At 40.1% G+C, this 24,252-nt stretch overlaps 2 protein-coding genes across 5 annotated transcripts in view; one reads left to right on the plus strand and one right to left on the minus strand.

The window, feature by feature from the left end:
* Positions 1-24,252, minus strand: part of IQGAP2 (IQ motif containing GTPase activating protein 2) — a 312,421-nt gene that overhangs the window by 67,101 nt on the left and 221,068 nt on the right. For both annotated transcript variants that reach the window (XM_058729192.1, XM_058729182.1), the window contains exons 13-15: positions 22,066-22,229; positions 7,167-7,257; positions 1,558-1,725 (exon numbers count right to left, since the gene is read on the minus strand). In XM_058729192.1, the coding sequence (XP_058585175.1) occupies positions 1,558-1,725; positions 7,167-7,257; positions 22,066-22,229 (423 nt within the window). The remainder of the gene's footprint in view (positions 1-1,557; positions 1,726-7,166; positions 7,258-22,065; positions 22,230-24,252) is intronic.
* On the plus strand, positions 11,061-17,133 carry F2RL2 (coagulation factor II thrombin receptor like 2). Of its 3 annotated transcripts, XM_058729220.1 has the most exons (3): positions 11,068-11,180; positions 11,358-11,604; positions 15,005-17,133. In XM_058729220.1, the coding sequence occupies exon 3, from the start codon at positions 15,013-15,015 to the stop codon at positions 16,081-16,083; it is 1,071 nt and encodes a 356-aa protein (XP_058585203.1). In that variant the 5' UTR covers positions 11,068-11,180; positions 11,358-11,604; positions 15,005-15,012; the 3' UTR covers positions 16,084-17,133. The 3 variants fall into 3 exon arrangements, with proteins under 3 accessions (XP_058585187.1, XP_058585196.1, XP_058585203.1); XM_058729204.1 differs by lacking the exon at positions 11,358-11,604 and having other exon boundaries at positions 11,061-11,180; XM_058729213.1 differs by lacking the exon at positions 11,358-11,604 and having other exon boundaries at positions 11,061-11,180; positions 15,011-17,133.

Raw genomic sequence — 24,252 nt, forward strand, 5'->3', positions numbered from 1 at the left:
GGTCCCAGACCAGAGAGCCAACAACAAAAGCCAAAATAAAAATGTTCTGACCTAGACCAATCTAAGCCAGCTTCTGTCAAGTGAGCACTCGACTAATTGTGTTTACAGGAAATCAAAGTTCAAAGTGAATATCTGTACAGAATATTTAAATGGATTAAAAAAACTAAGCAGGGGTAACTTTAAGGCCCTTGAACGTGGTTGGTTGGTTATTTGGTTTTAAATGCTCCTCAACTGTTCTCTGTTTGTCACTGCCCAGGAAAAGAGATGTATCTCTTTTCAAATGGGCAGACAGCTGTTAGCTGTGTAGAAATGCTGGCCTACCAGAAGTATCTTGTACAGCCAAATCAGAATGCTCACAAGTAATAATTATGAATCTAAGATAACTCCTAGGGTTCTGAATTGGCAATTTGGGGATATAAGACAGTATGCACCAGAACATGGCACACGGGAAGTGGAGGCAAGTAGAAGATAAATTAGGCTTAGGCCAGGATGGATTTGAAACTGAAACGAACCCTGGCATTAACACTGTTGTGCAATTCTTTCCCCATAAAGGAAGAGGCAGAGGACGCTACAGTGACTCTGGATGAAAATATGTGAAGGGAACAGAGACAGGCTCAAGGGTGATCAGATGCCAGGTAAGAAAGAATGACCAATAGCCTTCTGCATGTTTCATTAACGGGCAACTTGCTGAATTCAAGGGTGCAATCTCTGAGTTGGAAATACATCAGACAAACCACCAAGTGCATAGGGTACCACGGGAAAGACCTCCAGTTGAACTAAGAAAACCTTTTTTTCTCCAATTCCACTTCTGAGGCCAGTTTCCTGAAGATGCAAAGTACATGACCTGTGATGTGTAAATCCACACCAGCCTGCGAATCAGGACATACCTTGATCTCTGATAGGATGTGAAGTGCTTGGTATCAATTTACTAAAGGAATGGTGCACTGACTCTCAAAAATTAACCTCTTGTGGTTTGGCAGAGTCTCCTTCTGACCAAAATCTCATGAATGTAAGTTTCTAAATCTAAAAAATGACTATTAGACTCATGATCTCAACGATACTTTACAAAGTTAACACATCATGGTCTACCGTTGGATTGAACAGGCATAAATATTTGCCAAGGTTATTGAGCTGGGCCCTTGGAGACCAGTGTCACTGCATTTTATTCCACGTTTTCAAACTTACTCCTATTAAATATTACACAATCATGTACCATTCGTTTCAAAAATGAGAGACAAATATTTGTAAAAAAATCAGTTTCCTATCCCTGGAGAAATGGATCAACAAGCAAGCACTAGATAAAGCAAATTCTCCTTAAATGCTGTCTTTTCTCAAGTTTATGATGTCACCCATGCATAGCCACCAAGTTAATCAGACTTTTCCAAAAAACAAAAAAAGAAAAACACATGTAAAAATTTTTTCCAATGCAAAAAAATATTTTAGAAATGTTCATACGAAAGCAATAATTGTCTTAAAGTCAATACAATACATATTGGTGCAAGACAGCATCATATTCGAAATGATATTTAGTCAGTGCCAAATGACTAGAAAGCTTACCACTTTTAGATTTGTGCTCTTTTGCCTTCGCAAGGGCATCATAATACCTGTCAGCACATTCAGGGATTATGTCATTTGTATTAGACACAGAAGACTTCAAATGAGACAAAATATCACATGGCTTTTCTTTCTCCAAACACTGATTGACATCGATGACCAGGGTAACCCCTGCACAATGAGAACAAAGTTTCTGTTACTGGTTATCTGCTGCTTACTCTAGTGGTGTGCAAAGGTGAGATGTAATTCAGCCTTTTCCAGTAATGCATTGGAATTAAACCTTTATATCCTTTTCAGAGTTAGTACCACAAATACCCATGACTGTCACCAACTCACCTACCGGTTTAGGTTGTAGGAAGAACAATTTCCCACAGGAGCACAGTTTATTAAAAATTACAGCATTTCCAGGCTACTCTCGTGTGGTGGGAAGGCACTAGGTTCCACTCACTGTACTAATCCATAAGGGTGTGGTAAATGCAGTAGATATGCAGCCCTCCAATAGGTCATCCATCAGTATTTGAGAACTTGTCTTATGAAGACATTTATTTATTTTAGAATATATAAAAAATCCTGATAGTCTCTTGTATGGTGCTAGTATACTTCAAATATTCTAGGAAAGCAACAGGTAGGGCTGATGGACATATGTACTCAAGTCCAGAAACTTAATTCTGGAACCCATTTAGACTTAGAAAGCATTTTATTCCATTTTAAATTTCTGCTTCTCCCTATAAATCAAACGACAGTGAACCCTTGGCTACCTAAAGAAAGTTAACATGGTGAGTTCTTTACTATCCATTTCATTCCCAGCCAAGAATATTCTGGCCCAACCAATGAAAGTACTGTTTTTACAAACTATAAATGCACTGAGTTAGAAACCTAGAACAACAGTGGAAGAAACCAGGTTAAAATGCTTTGTAGACAGAAGGTTTTGATGAAATGAGGAGAGATGGATATACATTTTTATAAACACCCCCCCACCACACAAAACTTTACCATACAAATGCTAACTGGCATATTGGTGTCATTAAATTATGCATGTATGTGCATACAAACATGAACACTGAAGGGGCAAGAAAAATGGAGTCTGACTTTCAACAATCTGGAACCAAAGTGATGCAAATCTGGAGGAGCACATAAAGAATCAAGGAGAACTTCCGTAGCAAACTTCAACTGTTGCAGAACAAAAGATACAGCAGTATGCTCTTGTGCTTACAGGAGCTAATAAGAATGGATAAACAGTCCGCCTTTCCTCTTCTCCAGAAAAGCAGAAGGAACAAGCAAATGACAAAGAATCCTCGCATGAATTACACCTGACAGCTTCATCTAACCCAGTAAAATGCCATGTTCCTTAAAAGATGGGTATTATAGGGTAGCTCAGCCTGGGTAGCTCAGTCAGTTAAGCATCGACTCCTGGTTTCAGCCCAGGCCCTGGTTTCACTGTTCGTGAATTCGATCCTCACATCGGACTCTGCTGACAGGGAGGAGCCTGCTTAGGATTCTCTCTCTTCGCCCCTCCCTTGCTCAAAATAAATAAACTTAACATTTTTTTTTAAAAGATGGGTATAAGAAAGGCACAAATTTCTTGGATATGGAAATGTGATTTACCATTGAATATTGATATGCAAGCAGTGGGTCCACAGGTGAATCTTCCAGGTAACTGAAGCTTACTACTCATCTTAACAGAACCATTAATTTTCCCATGAAAATCTAAACCCTTGGAGAATACCCTAAGAGAACAGTCTCTACGCTGCTCATCATTTTATCCATAATCCCTGGTACACAGTAGGTGCTTAATGTTTGCTGAGAGCTGCTAGAAGAGCCCTTCCTGTCATCCTCTGCTATAATACAGTGATTATTTTAGTATTGTTAAATACTAAGGAGCTGTTTGGGCTTCTTTGTTCCTGCACTGAACGGCCTTAGACTCTTATGCTTTTTAGTTTTCCCTGCCTCCGGTCCCCACCAGCTATTTCTTCTTGCTGCTATGTGCTTGCAGAGAGCAGCCCAATCACCTAATTGCCTGGTAATTCGTAGCTTCTGATGTACTCTGAATTGGGAAGGGACACAACAAAACATATTAGTGTTAAGCCTAATATAAGAATACAAAGGTTGTAAGTGTCTGCCCAAGAGATCCCCAATGAGCAGAGTAAATCAGTTCCAGGACACAGGCTTTGAGACATATACTTTGATTGTGTTTTTGCTTAATCCATGGGATGCCGTTTAGTTCCAGATAATTGAAGATGTCAAATAAACGGTCTACATAAAGTCAGGTATGTTTGTGGTAAGGAACAAATGAAGAAATCTCCCATAAGTCTCCTAAAAGATCCGAAAGAAATGTTTGTGTTGCATCTTAAGCCATACATCGGCAGGCTTTCTCTAAGCTATGCACTCTTAAAAGAGGTGAAATAACCTCCAGTGGGGCAAAAAATGGCTCTTGTGGGGGAGAGGGAGAAATCTTTTTATGTATCAGCACAGATCTACATATGGTACAAAAACAGATTCAATATATCTGTGGTATTAAAATTCCATGGTGAAAAATAATTAGGGAAAATCTATCTAAAAAGATTCCTTAGGGGCGCCTGGGTGGCTCAGTCGGTTAAGCGGCCGACTTCGGCTCAGGTCATGATCTCGCGGTCCGTGGGTTTGAGCCCCGCGTCGGGCTCTGTGCTGACAGCTCAGAGCCTGGAGCCTGTTTCAGATTCTGTGTCTCCCTCTCTCTCTGCCCCTCCCCTGTTCATGCTCTGTCTCTGTCTCAAAAATAAATAAACGTTAAAAAAAATTAAAAAAAAAAAAAGATTCCTTAGGGTACAATAATGGAAGAAAGCTGGGGAATTTTGCTCTATGGAGTCAAAAGTAGAGACAAACCTACTTTTAGAAAGCAAGAAACCCAAATGAAAGAGACTTGAGTTACGGTGTCCCTTCAGTCTTGCCTGTGGTAAAACCTATAGGGCAGCACTTTCTTGTACCAAATTATCTGGGAGTGGGTTAGATGCTTACAACACGAAACCAAAATCTGTTTCAAGTCTTATCATACAAAGGATGAATGCTTTTAAAGGGAAGATTAAACTCTTTTTTTTGAAAAACTGGAAAATTCTCATCCATTGTTAGAATATAGATGGTTTTACTTCAGAACATCTTTTTGGTGTTATGTATCATAGAAGAAACTATATCAACTCTTCTGAGACACAGGACAGAGGCAGAAGACAGGATTTTAAATGTGTACATCTGGAGTACACAGTCACATATTTGAGAAAGCCTCTTACACAGTCAACACAACAATGAATCTCAATGTAAAACAAGGAACAGCTTCTCATCCGCAGGCCAAATGTAGGAAGAACATGAATAAAATGATTTCTAAATTGGTTTGACTTCTAAGAGCAAAACTGTAACACTTTCAGGCTGAGTGCCAATGTTACAATCTAATTTCTTTAAAAGTGTTTCTTTAAACTACGGCTTCCTTCAGTTTTACGTTTAAATCTAAATCTCTTACGAACCCGTCTCAAATTTATTTTATTTTTTCTTAAGGATTAGAGTGCTAGAATGGAAAGACTTCAAAGATCCTGAGGGTATAAATTCAGGTTGGAGAAATGTACATAATTTTCCAGGCTAAGGAAATAAAAACCAGATGTTCCCCACAGATGCTTCCAAAGTTGAAAAGCCAATCTTTGGGGGCAAGAAGACTAAGGTGTCTCGACAGCATTCTATGACCTGATACAATAGGATACATCCTAGTTATGCTGCAAATAGGTTAAGGAACAGCACTTTCAGAAGTCTTACTTTCGGTAGATTATTTGTACATATAGAGTGTTAGTATATCAATCTTGAAGCTACTTTAGATTTCCATGTGAATTTTCCTACTATTCGTCTATGAGTCTTAGAATAAAACTAAAATTAAATCGTTTGAGCCAATGAGGGGATTCTGCTAGTTGCCGAGTACGTCTATCTCAATTATGCACCCTAGACCTGGGGGAATAATTGCACGTCGGTTTGAGGACTCGCTGGGAGAAAGACCTGAGCTAAGACTCCACTGATCACCTGAGCTCCATGAGCCCTTACTCTGGTTGGTGGACCACAGTGACATTTGGGGTTTCTTGCAATTAGTGTCAGTTCCAGAGCCAGTGTGCTGTAATCCCTGGAACGTCTGATTGCGTCCTTTCCCCTCAATACAGCCACCATGGTAAAAAATTGCAGCTCTCTTTAGGGGAAGCCTTGAATAAAGAAGAACAGTATAAACTTTTGACTGTAGCACTCTGTTCTCAAGTGGACCTGTCACTTAAGGGGTTCTTGGTCTGTAAATGGCTTAAGTATGGGAATTGACTTAGGGGCCATGATTTTTGCTCTCATTACTCAAATTATACTTCTGCATTTGACCTAGAATTCTTCTTCCACTTGTACAAATCAAGAATGAATTTAGTAAACTGTTTAAATCATATTTAGGAATACCACAGTCAATTAGCCAATCCCACAGGTATGTCAGATTATTCTGATTACTGCTTTGACTCTGCTCTCCATGACAGTAACCACACCCACTCACCTTTGGTGGTTAAGTGCTGCCACCTGGCCTCTGTGGCCTGCCCACAGATTTTGGACTGCCAGCCTTTTTGCAAGTACATGAGCCAGTTCCTTAGAGTAAATCTCCCTGTCTCTTTCTCTATGTATGTGTGTGTATACAGGTAATACATACTTTCCAGAGAAACAACTATTTATCTGCATGCACATGCACTTGTACACATGCACGCACACACACAGATATATGACTACATATTTAGTTCTCCAGAGAAAAGTATATATTTGGTTCTGTTTCTCTGGCAAATCTGGACTAATACAATGGAAGGCATAGAAGGGAGCATAGGTATTTATTAAGCAGATTGGGCAAGTTTCTTAAGGGTCAAGATAAAAAAAGGGCTTCAAATACCCATTGATAGATGAATGGATAAAGATGTGGTATATATACACAATAGAGTATTACTCGGCATTCAAAAAGAATGAAATCTTGCCATTTGCAACTACGTGGATGGAACTGGAGGGTATTGTGCTAAGCAAAATTAGTCACAGAAAGACAAATATCATATGACTTCACTCATAGGAGGACTTCAAGAGACAAAACAGATGAACATAAGGGAAGGGAAACAAAAATAATATAAAAGCAGGGAGGGGGACAAAACAGAAGAGACTCTTAAATATGGAGAACAAACAGAGGGTTACTGGAGGGGTTGTGGGAGGGAGGATGGGCTAAATGGGTAAGGGGCACTAAGGAATCTACTCCTGAAATCATTGTTGCACTATACGCTGACTTGGATGTAAATTAAAAAAATAAATAAACATTTTTAAAAAAGGTAAAAAAGGGCTTGATTAAACTAGAAATTTGAGAGTTCAGTAACCATTTTTTTGCTTTCTGGATTTTGTACCAGAATCCTTACATTTTGCTAGAGATAGCACCTAATCACTGAAAATAGTGCCACCACCAATAGATCTTTTTGTATATATACTCAACAACTAAAATTGCTAAGAGTCCAAATCTTTTCAGAAACTAAAGCTATACAGTTATAAACATAAAAAATCAGTGGCATAACCAGCACGGTTCACTGAGCCAGCAAAAGGAGGTGAGGACTTACATTGTTTTGCTTTGTCCTTGTCCATGTTGGCCTCATCGACCGCATGCTGTATCTCATCCAGCCAAAGGACTTTGGAAACAATCTCTGAGTCCTGGAAATAGGGTCATAGAATAAAACAAAGAACAGGGAATGATGATGAAACAGAATTTATAACTGCTTTTCAGGAGCCCATTTATTACAGTTCCCACAGACTCTTACCAACTACCAAGCACTGTCATAGACTGTATAGACTATTAATGAAATAACGCCCAATTCCAAACCCCATCCCCCACTTAGGTGCATTCATCTATTGGTTTGTGTTTTTTCCAAGACTGCCCTCTCCCATGGTGGTCCTTTATAAAGAACCGGATGATCCCTGTGCTGGAACTCCTCCACAGATTTCCTCTGCAGTTAGGGGAAAATGTAACTCCCCTTCCCAGGGACCGTGGGGATCTAATGATGCAGGCCTGCTGACTCCTCTGGCTGCCCTTCACACTCCTCTACTCCCTGTCTCAGACCTGCACACCAGCCTCCTTCAGACCCTAATGTTCTCCAGCTGTGTGGCTGTGGATTCTTTCTTACCGTTCAGGGCTTAATTCAAATGTCACCTCCTCCAGAAAAGCCGCCTCTGAATACGCTCTCCCTTAATCACTAACTGTGTTCCCAAGGTGGCCCCGAGTACCAGAGGAAACTTTAAATTTGAGGGAAACACAATGATACTTGGCATTTACCAGACACAGAGACAAAAACAAAAGACCCATACAAAAACATGGTGGCTGCCCTCAAGGAGCTAACAACTTAGTAGAAAAGATAGATTTACATAAAAAATAATTATAATACAATGTGATCAGAGCAATAATGGCTGTAGACACATGATCTAGAAATAGTCAAGAAATGATTATAGTAGGGGTTAATTGCAGGGGGAAGAAATACTTGGAGCTAAGGACAGCTTCAGAATGGAAGTGATAATAGCAATAAAAAGGCACTAAATTATCTACCTTTTTTTTTTTTTTACTTTTAAAGTGATTTTATTTTATTTTTGGTTGTATTTTAAAGAGAGACAGAGCATGCACATGAGTGAGGGAGAGGGGCAGAGCGGGAGAGAGAATCTTAAGCAGGCTCCACACTCAGTATGGAGAGTGACATGGGGCTAGATTCCATGTCCTCGGGATCATGACCTGAATTGAAATTAAAAGCTGGATGCTCCACCGACTGAGCCACCCAGGTGACCCCATTTTTTTTTTTTTTTTACTTCTGGGTTGATTCTGACTACCATATTACAAATATGGTGCTACTATATAGTAATTAAATGGGACTTCCAGGAACCAACTGCCCAAGATTACATAAACTTGCCAGAGATTACAAGTAAGTGTTATCAGGAGAAATTAAATATTTTTCAGGGAAGATGAGACATTCAATTTATTTTTTTTTTAAGTTTATTTATTTTGAGAGAGAGAAAGCACATGCAGGGGCATGAACAGAGGCAGAGAGAGGGAGGGAGAGGGGTGATCCCAAGCAGGTTCCGCACTGTCAGCACAAAGCCTGACGCAGGGCTCAATCCCACAAATCTTGAGATCATGACCTGAGCCCAGGCACCCTGAGGCATTCAATTTTCAACAATGGGGACACTTGCCCATGTGTAGTAATAAGTGTCACGTACTAAATCCTAAGGAAAGCCTGTGATGAACAGCAAGTAGCTCATCAGAACCATGGAGAACTTGCTCCATCATTCAGGACTCATGATGGATGGTTTGCAGGAAGGAGAAATGACATCCACCTGCTCCTCTGCAAGGCTTCAAAGCTATTTCCCTCTTAGACTAACTTGAGATAATGTATGCGGAAAGCACTCTGAAAGTAAGACAAAGAATCTATCACTTCATCCTGTAATATCTGGGCTAATGGAGACCATCATGGAAGGCGTGGCTCCTGCTTCCACAATCATCTCTAGGCAGATCTGCCACATGGGTATGGTTACTTGTAGCAAGATCTCCATTTCTTGAAAGAATGGATGTGAAGGAATCAAACAAGAAGCATGATAGGAAGTTGAAGACTACAGGAAGAATGAAGAGACAGGGGAGTAGGAACTATTTGTTCCCAAGGCCAAAGAGAACCCAAACACTCCTCCCAGGACTAGCCTAAAGACTAAGTTCCATACAAGTTCATTTATGTCTCTTTCAGTTTTTTTGAAGAGTATTTACCAAATTCTTTCGTAACTTACCATTGTAGAAGATGCACCATACAAACTTTGACCCAGATGAAAAGGAAGTTAAATCCCACTTAAAAGCTTAAAGTGTTTGTTTCATAAGGCAAAGGAAAAGTTTACAAACCAAATGGATTTAAGTCAACAGTTTATATCATGACTCATTACACCAAAGGATGCTAGAGTTAAATGTAAAATCAAGAGTAAAAACCAAGCCCTAGCGGTTTAAGATCTCCTTTTAAATTGCTTGCTACAAGACTGGAAATTTATTTATAGGATGGTCAGGGCTCTACCTCAAGCTACATAGCCAGGTTCAACATCTGAGTGACAAATGGATCAAGTAAAGAGAAAGCAGGCCATCTGCAAATCAAGTGACAAATTCCTGAATTCAGATGAGTCCTAGAATATTTTAATTCAACAAAAAGTACCTTTTCAATATTTTATGGAATTTTGGCTATTTCTGCAATAAAATAGCTTTCAATTTCAGCTTCTGTTAACATATATTATGTAGCTGAAGTACTATTAATTTTTGATTGTAAAACTCTTGGTGTGATGAAATTTAATCATGATGTGAAAAGTTTACACAGATCAATTCCTTCCTGGCTTATCCCTCAGCCTGTAAGTCTCACACCAAATCTGCATTTTCTGATTCTTGCTGCATTTTATATGCAACATGCTGTTGGGACTGTTTGGCTAAGGGTTTAACCTTAAGTTGTGTTAAGTACAGAAAAATCTGTCACAATGCAGTTTCATTTATACTACATATTAAACCATATCCTCCGGGATATAATTATCCATAAAAGCTTATACGTTGCACAACGGTGTGGCTGTCCTAAACACTACTGAGTTGGGCACTACTTAATGATTAAGATGGTAAATTTTATGTTATGGACATTTCACATTTTTAAAAAAATGTTTATTGTAGGCCTGCTCACCAATAACCATGGAATAAACAGAGTCCTCTGCATTTTAATGTTGTATCATGATTTTCGTTTATTATTTAACACCCCTCCACACCCCACTGTTACCTGACTCTGTAGTTAACGAACAGCTCAGAATATGTTGAGTTATGGCAAAACAGAACACCCTAAAACCAAGTATGGCCAAACAGTGATGGCAAATTCAGAACAATGTGACACTGATGGAGAATTTTCAAAGTTACCATAGTCTTAATTTAGCTTCCTAAAAAAAGTTTGTTTTCTGTGACTCATTTCATTTATAATTATGTAATGGGTTTAAGAATTAACGTTTGAATAACAGAGAGGATTCAGGAAAGGCTAATTTCTGACAGCTCAGTTATTCAGTAGACATCACACTCTGGCACCGTGTTTTTTAAATGGATAAAAATGAGATATAGGACAGTCAAAACTAACTGCTGCTCGGCCTCTATGTTCAGCTTACTTCTGTAAGCACTCACTGTGTACTACCTGCATTTTTTCAACATGTCAAAGTATACGGGGTGGGAATTAGAGCATCTACGCAGAAGGAACTGTTAGGGGTGGGTAAGAGTTAAATGATTTGCTCCAGGAATAAAGTAATGTGTTCAGAGACTCAGCCTGAGTCACGCAGCCTGCAACATGAGCGCTGTCACACCCTTCCCCTCCAGAGGCCCTGGGCAAGCTTCCCAGTCTGCGGAGCATGCGACAGACAGCACGCTCTCCGGCGAGAACAAGGGTTCCCTTTGCTGTTCACACACGAAACCGAGGGGAAGCTGTGCTCCCTAATTTTACACGTTTAATAACATTTGAGAAACGGGACTCAGGTCACCAAGATGAAAGCCCTCATCTTTGTAGCTGCTGGAGTAATGCTTCTGTCGCCCACTTTTTGTCAAAGCGGTAAGCTCTTTTCATACGGGGTAGGTCGGGGGGTGGTGGTTTGTGTTACAAGGGCAAACGGAACCTAATTTTCTTCGCGCTTCACACAATCTGCAACCTGAAAGGCAGAGTTTGAGGTTTGTTATGAAAAGGCAGCATCTTGGAAGGGAATAGCTATAGTTTGTTTGCTCTGTTCAGACCTTGTCGAAGACCAGTGTTCTCTGCTTAGATTTAAAAACCTGTGGCATAGTCAAGATTTTAACTCCTATAATGAAGTCACGGATCAAACTTCATTGTGACAAGATTCTGATCTTCTAAGAATTTCCTCTGATTCGGCAAGACAGCACTTTTTCAAGAGATTTTCAAAATTCCTATGTTTATACCTTGTCTTGGGCCACAAGTAGGGAAAACAAGAACAGTACCAGAAAGAATGAGTGGTCCTCCAGTAAGTAATGCTAACAGGTTACTGTTTCTTAATGACTTTACCATGGAGTTCTCCTTACAGTCACATGATCTTTTAGTTTTTAGAAATGAGATCTCCCAAATACTATTATTCAACTCTTAATGTGTTTCTTATTTCACTCGACCCAATGTTAGCCTGTCACCGCCTGCTTACTCCAAAATAAACCAATTTGCGCTATCTGTATCCACAACTCTTCTGCTGTTAGGTCACTCTCTAGCCAACACTGTTTGGAGCAGGAAAGCTGGGGCGAGGGACAACGATGAGGCAGAAAAAATAAAAATTTAACAAAACTAAACCTCTATAGAGGAATGCTGCTTCAACAGGCAGTTGAAATCGCCAAGGTGGTTGTGGGAGAGTGCTAAGCATTCAGAGCAGCAGTGGGTGTGGGATTCACGAGGAGTGAGCGTTCTGGGTAGGGGTGAACCCAAATGCAGCAGAAGGGGGCTCCTTCAAGATGCTGGTGGAGTTTGGTGCAAGTGAACAGGGGGCATTTAAAGGCGACAAAGTAAGAAGCAGGGCATTTGCTTTCTTCCATGGGGTGGGGGAGAAATGAGTAACAAAACCCCATCGTCTAGAGGCTGAAGTCTGGTCCCCTTGGATCAGTCCCTTTCCAAGGCCTTTGCCCAGAGTAAAAACATTTTAGAAACATTATGCCAAACGGAAGCCTGTATTAAGAATCCAAACAAATTGAAAAATATGTCAAATTTAACAATAGTACTATTTTGAAAGCACACCAGACTCTAGGCACTAAAAGACTTACTCAAGTCAAGCCAGATCTGGAATTCTCATGGAAAAAGGAATCGAGGCTTTTTCACAGCCACTGTTTACCATGTTTTTAGGCACCATGTCTTGCTCAACCACAGGAATTTTCTGAAAACTGACAAACACTTCATTTCAACAACTCTCTTATCAGATCTTGAAAGGAAATAACTTGCACAGCATGCTCTTCAGCCACCATTTTCCAGCTTTGGGCCTAATTCTCAAGGCATTTCTCTTTGGGTAACATCAAATTTAAGCATTTTTCAAAATGTGAGAATGAAGAGAAGGATGTGTGTGGCTGAATCCAAGTGTCACCCAACCCCATCCTCAAAGTTCACATCTAAACACAGGCAGAGAACACTTCCCAGATATTTCTTTCTTTTTCGTTAATCTATCTTCCTTTAAACGACACCTTAACACCACCTCCCTGTCCCTACTTGTTCAGGCAATACTCTGTTTTATACACTGAATTCAGTTTGCGCAATCTCAAGGTTATGAGGAAGGCTTCAATTTCACCTGGGGGCGAACTGCTAGAGATTAAAGCAGGAAGAGAAACTGGCTTTGAATGAGAACCAGGTTACTAAACACTAACCCCAAGTGCTCAACACGTAGGAATTCAGAAGTCAGGTGAAAAGACGTAACTGGCAGAACAATGGCATTTTAAATTGGTAAGTATGAGGTTTATATTAGGCATTAAAGTCCATCTTAGAAATCTGAGAGAATCCACTTTATGTACGTGTCAAAGATTTACGGAAAAATTATATAATGAGAAACAGGTTTGAGGAGTAAGGTCTACTGTGTTTTTGAAATGGCTCTTGCATGAATTAGGAGGATTAAAATTAGCATGCCAACGAATGCCCAATATATAGTATAATTTATAGTATGTAGTGGTTGCATCTCTATTCCTTTTTGGTCCATTTCTGAATTTTTCCTTGGTTTTTTAAATGGAAATAGAGTTGCCATACAATGTTACATTGGCTTCAAGTGCACAACACAGTGATTGGACAATTCTATACATTATCTCGTAAGTGTAATTACCACTTGTTACCATACAATGTTAATACATTATGGACTATATTCTCTATTCCCCTCTTTTCATTTTTCTTCCTTTGTCTCCTCTATGCTTGTCATTTGTCCCATCTTCTTCCCCAAAATCATCTAGAGTAGACGCCTCCTAGTCATTTTTGCCTCCTGCCTCTCCCTCATTGCCACCAAAGCCAACTGGATGCCAAGTCCCTCTAAGCTGCCATCAGTTCCCAGGGTTCACTTCGCCTTTCTGCTGCCATTGCTCTAGTTCGTTACTCTCCATCTTGAGTTTCAATGGCTACAGTAGGCTCCAGATCAGTCCCCCTTGCCTCTAATTTCTTCCCTTTTCAGTCTCTACACTGTCACCCAAGTCATCTTAAATATAAACCAGATCACAGTTATATTAGTATGCTATTGGTGCTGCAACAAATTACCACAATTGCAGTGGCTTAAAACAATACAGATGATACTTCCGGAGGTCACAAGTCCTGAAGTCAAGATGTCAGCAGGGCTGTGTTCATTCTGGAGGCTCTGGGGCAGAAGTTATTTTCTTGTCTTTTGTTTTTTTTAGCTTCTAGAAGCTGCTTGCATTCTTGGTTTATGGCTCCTCTTTTCATCCTCAGTGCCAGCACAGCACAGCATTTTAAAATATCTGATATTGACTCCCTTGCCTCCCTCTTATAAGGAGTCTTATGATTACATCTGACGCACCTAGCCAATCCAGGATACTCATGCCATCTGAAGATCCTGAATCACATCTGCAAAGTCCCTTTTGCACATAAAATAACATATTCAAAGGGTCCAGGCATTAGCAGGTGGAATCTTGTGAGGCCATCGCTGTCTACTATAATGGCCATGCCTCTGTTCACAATTTTGTATGTGCCTAAGCCCAGCATCTGAGAACAGAAACATGATTTCTTTCGAGTTTTCTTCTAGTTAAAGGTTTTTCAGAGATTTGGCTGTATCCTACCCTTTCATCTGTAACCTACCCTGTCATCTTCTTTCACACACCTTATTAGCGTAAGACAATGAGTTTTTGTGCACCCTTTCCACTGGTCTGACAGTTTGAAGACAGGGACAGAGTCTAACACTGTACCACTGGCATATAACATGCAATAAACATTTGTTGAATTAACTTATCTGACATTGCCAGATCCCATGCCAGCCCATGTATCTTATTCATCTATTAAATTTCATCTATGAACCTTGCTCATCTTTACCTCTTCCTTGACATTCTGCTCCAACATTTAAATCTGTTAACCACTGTCTGAATGTCTATACAATTTACAGCCAATATGATATTGGTCTATAATGGTTTGATGTGCTATTATTGCTCTTGCCAACGGTATTATAAACTTCCTGCCTGCAAGGAGTTGCCATCTAGTTTTTGCTCCTGCACGGGCTAGCACAGTGCTGGGGCATACGATATATACTAAATGCATTCCTGCTACTTACCAGATTTATACGGATTTGTGAAAATAAAAGTGATCCTAAATTCTACAACTACAGAAACTATGTAGATAAAACTTTTAGTTTCATTGTGTCCTGAACCACAGCCATGGGCTCAGCAATAATTCATATTAATACTTCTTCTCAGTTACAGGCATGGAAAATGACGTACACAACTTGGCAAAACCAACCTTACCTATTAAGACCTTCCGTGGGGCTCCCCCAAATTCTTTTGAAGAATTCCCCCTTTCTGCCATAGAAGGCTGGACAGGAACTACCACAACTGTAAAAATTAACTGCCCAGAAGAAAGGGTTTCAAATCTCCACGTGAATAATGCTACCATGGGGTACCTGAGCAGCTCCTTAAGTACCAAACTGATACCAGCCATCTACATCCTGGTGTTTGTAGTAGGTGTGCCAGCCAATGCGGTGACCCTGTGGATGCTCCTCTTCAGGACCAGATCCATCTGTATGAACATCTTCTACACCAACCTGGCCATGGCAGACTTTCTTTTTTGCATCACACTGCCCTTTAAGATAGCTTACCACCTCAATGGGAACAACTGGGTATTTGGAGAGGTGATGTGCCGGGCCACCACAGTCATCTTCTATGGCAACATGTACTGCTCCATTCTGCTCCTCGCCTGCATTAGTATCAGCCGCTACCTAGCCATTGTCCATCCTTTCACATACCGAGGTCTGCCCAAGCGTACCTACACCCTGCTGACATGCGGACTGGTGTGGGCAACGGTTTTCTTATACATGCTGCCATTCTTCATCCTGAAGCAGGAATATTACCTTGTCCAGCAGGACATCACCACTTGCCATGATGTCCACAACACATGCGAGTCCTCATCACCCTTCCAACTCTACTACTTCATATCCTTGGCGTTCTTTGGATTCTTAATTCCCTTTGTGGTCATTATCTACTGCTACACAGCCATCATTCGGAAGCTTAATGCATATGATCACAGATGGTTGTGGTATGTTAAGGCGAGTCTCCTCATTCTTCTGATTTTTACCATTTGCTTTGCTCCAAGCAATATTATACTCATCATTCACCACGCTAACTACTACTACAACAACACCGATGGCTTATATTTTGTCTATCTCATAGCTTTGTGCCTTGGGAGCCTGAATAGTTGCCTAGATCCACTCCTTTATTTTCTTATGTCAAAAATCATAGATCACTCCACTGTTTATCTTACAATGGTGAAATCACCTTAGAGAACAAGGAACGCCATCTGTGAAAACACACCTTCTTGGGACGATACATGCCTAGTGCAGAGGGTTCTACCCTCTAACTCCATTCTTGAGCTCCTAAGAAATACTGCCTCAAAATAAAACACTACAAAAGCACTTTTTTATTTTAATACTTTTTCAGGATTTTAAGAGTGTCAGTGCAGAAGAAAGATATGATCATCTTTAGGGCAACTGACACATTGCCTGATGGTACTTCAAGACCTTTAATTCTCCATCTTCCCTACCTCCAGTAGGTTTCAACCCTACATGTCCTGGAGGAGGAGGTGGGACAAGGGCGAAGCACAGGGAGAAGCTAAGATCTCAGTTTTCAGTGTTTGGCGTCATTTTTGATTCATCTTCCTTCTCCAACTCTCACACAGGTGGTGCCTCATCAGCTCACTCGAAGTGATTTTTATCACTAGGGGCCATTACCTTAGTCCCACATTAGCCTTCTAACCATTCTTTTCACTGCCAGCCTATTCTATTTCACTGGCCATTGCCAGATTAATCTTCCTCAGATCATATTGAACACATCACTCAAAAATCTGAGCTCACACAGTGCCAATGATTGTTCACTGTTTTGGAATAAGTTATAAATCTTTAGCCTGACATTCAGAGATAATTTTCCAACTTTACTTCCCAATAAACCTTGCCTGCAAAGTAGGCACCAGCCAAGCTTCTCAGTTTGCTATAATCTTGACTTCTCCTTTTTGCTCTTGCTTCTCTAACTGTAAAGCTGTTTTTAACATGTTTGCCTTAATTCTTTCCATCTCTTAAAGTCTTCAATGGACCATTCTTCTGATTCTCAAGCTAGAAGTTCATTTTTCTCATCTCCCTTTCTTGTATTTTTGACATTTATATACAAATATTAATTTCATAAATACTTATTAAACACCCTGTATAGTAAAGAAGGGGCTACTCCTCTCCCTTCTTTAGTTTCCTGTAGACCCAAGTCTTCTCAGGGTTTGTGGGGCCCAGATCCATGCTCTGTATAACATGTTGCTGAGTGAATGAATAAAATCTCAAAGCAGCAAAGCAGTATGAAAGCCCATTCAATTGTTACTGAGAAGGCAAGGTCCCTTGTATGACAAGGGACATTATTTTTTGGTTGGGCATGTAAAAAAAAAAAAAAAGACGTAAGCTAGAACATACTCATAAAATCATTTAAAAGTTCAAAATAACAAAACATTACAAAAATTAAAAGAAAGGGGGGTGCCTGGGGGTCTCAGTCGGTTAAGCGGACTTTGGCTCAGGTAATGACCTCACGGTCCAGGAGTTCCAGCCCTGTGTTGGGCTCTGTGCTGACAGTTCAGAGCCTGGGGCCTGCTTCAGATTCTGGGTCTCCCTTTCTCTCAGCCCCACGTTGGGTACAGAGATTACTTGAAGAAAAAAAAAACTTAAAGAGAAACCTAAAATAAGTTTTAAGATGACAGAAACTTCAATGAAAGGAATTGGTTTCTGCAAATAAAGCCATCATGTGTAATACAGTTTCACGTAAGAGAAAAATGTAGTAATATTCACTTGTTAAAAGCATACAACTCTTGTGCAGTAAATATATACATAGCAAAACAGAACGTTTTTGGGCATCTAATTCATAAAGTCTCAAGGAAAGCCTTCAATTTTATTTTTTTTTTAACTTTTTTTTTTTTATTTTTTTTTATTTTTGGGACAGAGAGAGAGCATGAATGGGGGAGGGGCAGAGAGAGAGGGAGACACAGAATCGGAAACAGGCTCCAGGCTCCGAGCCATCAGCCCAGAGCCTGACGCGGGGCTCGAACTCATGGACCGCGAGATCGTGACCTGGCTGAAGTCGGACGCTCAACCGACTGCGCCACCCAGGCGCCCCAAAGCCTTCAATTTTAAAATAGCTCACAATTCACTGCCTCTGGTGAACAAAGTGTGTTTTCTGCTAAGTATGTGCCAACATGCGCATTACCCAGCCTTTCCCCTGAGACAAAAGGAATTTGGTTTCTACACAAGGTTACACTTGAAATACTATTAACGAGGAGCAAGAATTCTCACCAGCTTAAATCCCTGTCCTCAACCTTTGATAAAACTGGCCATCCGTTCCATGCAGATGTTATCCATTGTCATCGTTTTTAAAAATTCTTTTTATTTTAGAGAGAGAGGGAGAACACATGAAGTGGTGGGGGGGGGGAGAGAGAGAGAGAGAGAGAGAGAGAGAGAATCTTAAGCAGTTTCCATGCTCAGCATGGAGTCCAATGCAGGGCTCAATCCCATGATCCTGGGATCATGACCTGAGCTGAAATCAAGAGTCAGACGCTCAACCGACTGAGCCACCCAGAGCCCCTCCAATGTGATCTTTAACAGCTGTATGTTTTTGCACAAGCTTTACTTTATACTGGCAATACTAGTAATATATTTTTTTTTCTATTATTTTCAAGGCCAGATCTTGGGAAGGCAAGGCACAGAATTATCTCCATCAAAACACAACCGCAACTTCCAAGCATCCAAACCACAAATATTAAAAAACACACACAGATGGGGCACCTCGGTAACTCAGTCAGTTAAGTGTCTGACTTTTGATTTTGCCCAGGTCACGATCTCAGGGTCATGAGATCAACCCCTGCTGGGCGTGGAGCCTTCTTAATATTGTCTCTCCCCCACTCTCTCTCTCAAAAACAAAAAACAAAACAAAATAAACCCACACAGACACACATACACACACACATAGACCTCATCAAATAAGCAAAGAATCAGTTTTTTTCCCCAGGGAAAAAACAGGTGGAGAAAGAAAAAGTTTCAAAATTAATGGGCAGAAAAAGAAAATGGTGTTTAAAAATAGCAATTAAACCAAATCATATTCATTGCTTGGAACTGTAATGTTTTAAATCTGTTAGCTCTTGCCAATACAATTCAGGCTCCTCATTTTATAGGCCGAAGCAGTTTAATTCCAGCCTGAGCTAGAACCCAGATCCTTAGGCTCATATTTAATGCTCTATTTCCATTACTAAAGCTGCTGCTCTTACACTTAGGAAGCAAGCCTGACAGACAGATGGCAAAGTGGAGACACCCAGCAAAGGCTTCTAAGTGTCCTGGTGAGGTCCCACGGCACTCCATCTTGACCTAAAGCTATCAGATTGGAATGCTCTGGAAGGGACTTGCATAGCCTGCCTATGAAAGATTTGTGGAGTCAAGGACAAACCGCATGTGGCTGTGGGCAGAGAGGAGCCTAGGTCTATCTCTATCCTGTACCCAGAAGATCCCACGTGTGGTTTGTGGATGCAACAATTTGTGTGTGTCTAGCAAGGACTTTGTGACACAGACATCACTCAGCCCTTACCTGGGCAACTGCTGGCACCCACAATAATATTAGCTACATTATTTCAGTATTTTTGGGGGGTGTCAAGCTCCATGCAAAATGCTAAACACTCAAACACATGTGTATGTTCACAATATAATTATATATGATTACATGTTAATATAATCTATAGAAATATAAGTACGTGAACATACAAATACACTTTATTACATCTGTATGTTACTCTTAACCCCTCACCATGATCCTGTAAGATAGGCACTATTATATCCATTTTACACGTGTGGAAATGGAAGTAAAGAGAATTCAAGGGACTTGACTAAAATCTCTGGTTATTTTGACAAAGCCAATATTGGAATGGTGCCTGTCTGTCTCCAAAGCAAGTAACTGTATCTTCCAATGCTGACAAGTGTGCCTCGGGCCACAGTCTTGGCTCCATCAGTGGGGATGGCAGGCAGAGACCCATTCTCCCCTCCATGGGGTGTGGGGGCACAAGGCTTGGGTTTCAGTTTCACTCTCCTATTCGCTGGCCCGCTATTTATTGACCAGTCCCGTTCCTTTCCATCAGATGAAAGGGCAACCAGCCACACAGCTGCTGTGAGGGTCAAATGAAGATAAATAATGTGAGGGCACCCCTAAAGCACAGGGGGTACGGCAAGGCTGCTGCCATCCCCATCAGAAGGTTAACAGTACAAAAGTCCCCGCCTTGGAGGGATGTTTTTATTCACCTTTAATGAGGCAGTTCAGTAGTACATACGATTATATGTGCATATGTATGTAACATATAAATGTAAATAAATATGCACATGCATAAAAAGATATACACTTTAATTTTTATTAAAAATACTTTTGCATAGGTAATACATGGTACAGAGTTTATATTAAAAATTTATTTTCTTCTTCCCTCACCACTCACTTCTCTTTGCCAGAGTCAACACTTCCCTATGCTGCTGGAGACTACATTATGCCAAAATAATTTCTAATACCTTGCATCAAAATGAGCTGCCTTGAAGGGGAACACCTCAGCCGGGGCAGTAGGTCCTATTCCACAAACTAAGTTACCACTTGGCCCTTTGTGAGTTGTTTACATTTTTTTTTTTAAGTTTAGAAATGTTCATCATGTAATACATGTACTCTCTAAGAAAGTAAAATCCCAAAAGCACAAAAACAGAGAAAACAAAGAAGTCTCCCATCTACAGCAGACTTCTAGTTCACCTTCCAGGTGTTTCCTTCTGGAAATAATTTATGCACATGCAAGAGTATGTTTATTATGGGTGTGTATCCCATTTTCAGGCATGTGGAAACATTTTTTTTTTTTTTACTTAACAATATACATATTGAAGATTATCCAATATAGATTCACTCAATTTTTTTGACGACCACAGAGTATTTCCACTATATGGATATATTGCAACTTACTTAACTGGGCCTCTCTTGAAGGATATTTATATTGTTTGGGGTCTTTTGTTATTACAATGCAACAATAAACATCCCCTTCCCTCTGCCTTTATAATACAGGTTTCTGAATCCAATGGACCAGGGCATAGTTGCAGAACTCATTACTTTTTGGATAGTTCTGGATACATTACTTAGCCTAAGTTTCATTATCTGTAAGTGATGATAAGGACATGTAACCCACATGGCTGTTATGGATTATTATGAGGATTATATGAGATAATATGCATACAAATATGGAGTATCATGCCTGGCAAACAACAGGTGCTCAATAAATGTTTGTTCTAATCAAAGATGCTGTTCCTGTTTCAGATGAGGCAGTTTCTGGGTTGTAAAGACCTATACAGAGAAGACCTCCACTCCTTGAGGTTTTGGCTTGCAGCTGGAGACATGGCATCTATGAGTGGGGTCGGTTCCAGGGAGCATCTCTCTCTCACTCTCAAGGAACAGATCATAAGCTTCACCACTCAGCACCCTTCCAACACTGGCCAGTATCTGTGGAACACCTCCTAACACCAGTCTAAGCTCTGCAGCATGGAAAAAATCCTGTGCTCTTCAAAGGGACTGTGGCCAGGTCAGTCTCTTCCTGTGCTGAGAACAAACCAGGCTCACACCTGCCCAGCACTGTATTCCCAGCCTGCACCATCCTGCTTTCCACCCACCTAACCAGCTCCTCCCTCCCTTCCAGGGGCAGCTCCTGTTCTCTCTCCATGTCCACTCCTCTTAGGATTCTAGCCCACAAAAATCCATGGTCTCTGAAGTACTCGGTGCATGCCTTGTTTTCACACTGTGTCACATACTCACCTCTACTGTTATTTAACTCTTCTATATAAGAATGCCCACTACCTCCGTTTCTAAGCATCTTAAGAAGGACAGAGATCTTCAAATGTCATGTGTTCCTTCTACCCTTTTTCCCTCTACCACACACTATCCAGTACACTATGTATACAGTATGTGCTCAGTAAATAGCCAATGAACTGGAATCTGAACAAGAACTCACCCACCAGTGAGGTTTTAAAGTAAAAGCAGTGATTAGCTCTGGAGCCAGCTTCCTGCTCATGTTTGACACCAGGATAAAAACAGCCCTATTATTTCCATTTTGGTCCATAGGCAATTGTAGGAAGAGTATCTCATAAGCCGTAGGCAAAACAAATCAAGAAAATCCTCCCTCTCAGCCGTTCTCCCCCCACCCAGTCTGTAAATTTAAAAGCAACAAACCTACTAAGACTCACCATGAGTTTCTGCATTTTAGCATGGTATAAAACATCCTGGTAGTGCTGGGCGCAGTCTGGATCCACATCTTTGATCTTAGCAGTAGGTAAGAGCAGAGTATCTAAAGTTTTCAAAGCATTCCCTTCATCAATAGCTTCATTGATGTACCCTACAGCTACGATTCCTAGGGCAAGAAAAAAAGTTTTCCTCTTAAGTCACAATACATCATAAGTTCTCTAGAATCACCTATAAGAAAGATGGAGTTAGAAAGGGGGTAGGGAACGCCCTGCACATAAGAAAACCTCTAAGAGCTAATAAGCAGAGCTAAGGCTGCAGGATACAAGGTCAGTGTACAAAAGTGTAGAGTATTTCTACACACACTCAGTGTACGATGTGAAAATGAAATGGAGGAGAAAATTCCATTTGGAATAGATTCCAATCACAAATACATTGTAACTACTTAAATCATAAACAGGAATAAATTTAACAAAAGAAGCTCGAGACACGTACGCTGAAAACCACAAAACACCACTGAAAAAAATTAAAGATGACCTAAATAAATGGAAAAATCATCTCATGTTCATGGATCCAAACAATACTGTTAAGGCGGAAATACTCCTCAAACTGATCAATAGATTCAGGGTAATCCCTATCAAAATCCCAATTGCATTTTTCTTTCAATTGACAAGCTGTATCTAAAATTCACATGTAAATGCAAGGGACCAAGAATAACCAATGCAGTGTTGAAAAAAGAACAAAACTGGAGTTCTCTTAACAATTTCAAAACTTACTACAAAGCTACAGTTAATCAATACTGCATGGTGCTGGCATAAGGATAGATGTACGGATCAATGGAAAAGAATTTAGAGTTCAGAAATAAACCCTTACATTTGTGGGCAACTGATTTTTGACAAGACTGCCAAGACAACTCAACAAGTACAAGTCTTTATAACAAATGGCACTGGGACAACTCGACATCCACATGCATAAGAATGAAGCTGGACTCTCTACATCAGAGGTTACACAAAAAAGTAACTCAAAATGGATCACAGACTGAAGTGTAAAAGCTTAATCTATGTAACACTTAGATGAAAACATAGGAGTAAATCTTTGTGGCCATGGGTTAGGTGCTAGTTTTAATAGTGACACCAGAAACACAACTAAAGAAAAAAAATAAATACATGGGATGTAAAAATGCAAACTTTTATGCTTCAAAGGACACCAGAGAAAGTGAAGGCAATCTACAGAATGGGGGAAAATACTTGCAAATCCTCTATGTGATAAAAGACTCGTACAACTTATATACATGTATACCAGATATATAAGGAATTCTTACAACTCAACAATAAGAAAGGAAAACCCAATTTAAAATGGGTAAAGGCCTTGAACACACACTTCTTGAAAGAAGATATACAAATGGCTAATAATCGCATGAAAAGATACTCAATATTAGTTAACAGGAAAATGCAAATCCAAATCACAATGAGATACCACTTCATATCCACCAGGACGGCAATAAAAATAAGACAAACAGTAACAAGTGTGAAGATGTGCTGACACTGGAACTCTCATACATTGCTGGTGGGAATAGAAAATGGTAGTCATAATGGACAGCAAGCAGTTCCTTAAAATACTAAACACAGAATTACCATGTGATCTAGCACTTCTACTCCTAGGTATATACACTTAAGGGATCCACAGGTTCACATAAAAACTTAGACACTATTCTACTTATATGAAATATCCACAATGGGAAAATCCACAGAAACACAGTAGACCAGTGGTTGCGGGTGGGGGGAACGGGAGGACAGGCAAAGGGGAGTGACTATACAAAGTATCTTCTCGGGGTGATGAAAATGTTATGAATTTAGATAGTGTGATGGTAGTACAACTTTTTAAATCCAAAAAAGTCACCATAAAAACAATCAATGGGTCAATTTTATGGTATATAAATTATATCTCAATGAAGCTGTTATAAAATGGGAGGACAACTTTATATACAAGTAGCAGGAGGAATGCTAATGTCTAGTGTAAACCTCACTTAGATAGCAGTGTGAAGGCAATGAGTGACAGAACCACAGGATAACAGAGCTGGAAAAATTTAATGTCGAGATGTACAGAAAAAAAACTGAAATACAAAGAGGTTTGGATATACATTCTATTCTTCAGATTACTTTACCACTTTGTGAAGGATGCCAAAACAGAGA

This window comes from Neofelis nebulosa, chromosome 1, assembly GCF_028018385.1.
Source record: "Neofelis nebulosa isolate mNeoNeb1 chromosome 1, mNeoNeb1.pri, whole genome shotgun sequence".
In the NCBI taxonomy this organism is placed as follows: domain Eukaryota; kingdom Metazoa; phylum Chordata; class Mammalia; order Carnivora; family Felidae; genus Neofelis; species Neofelis nebulosa.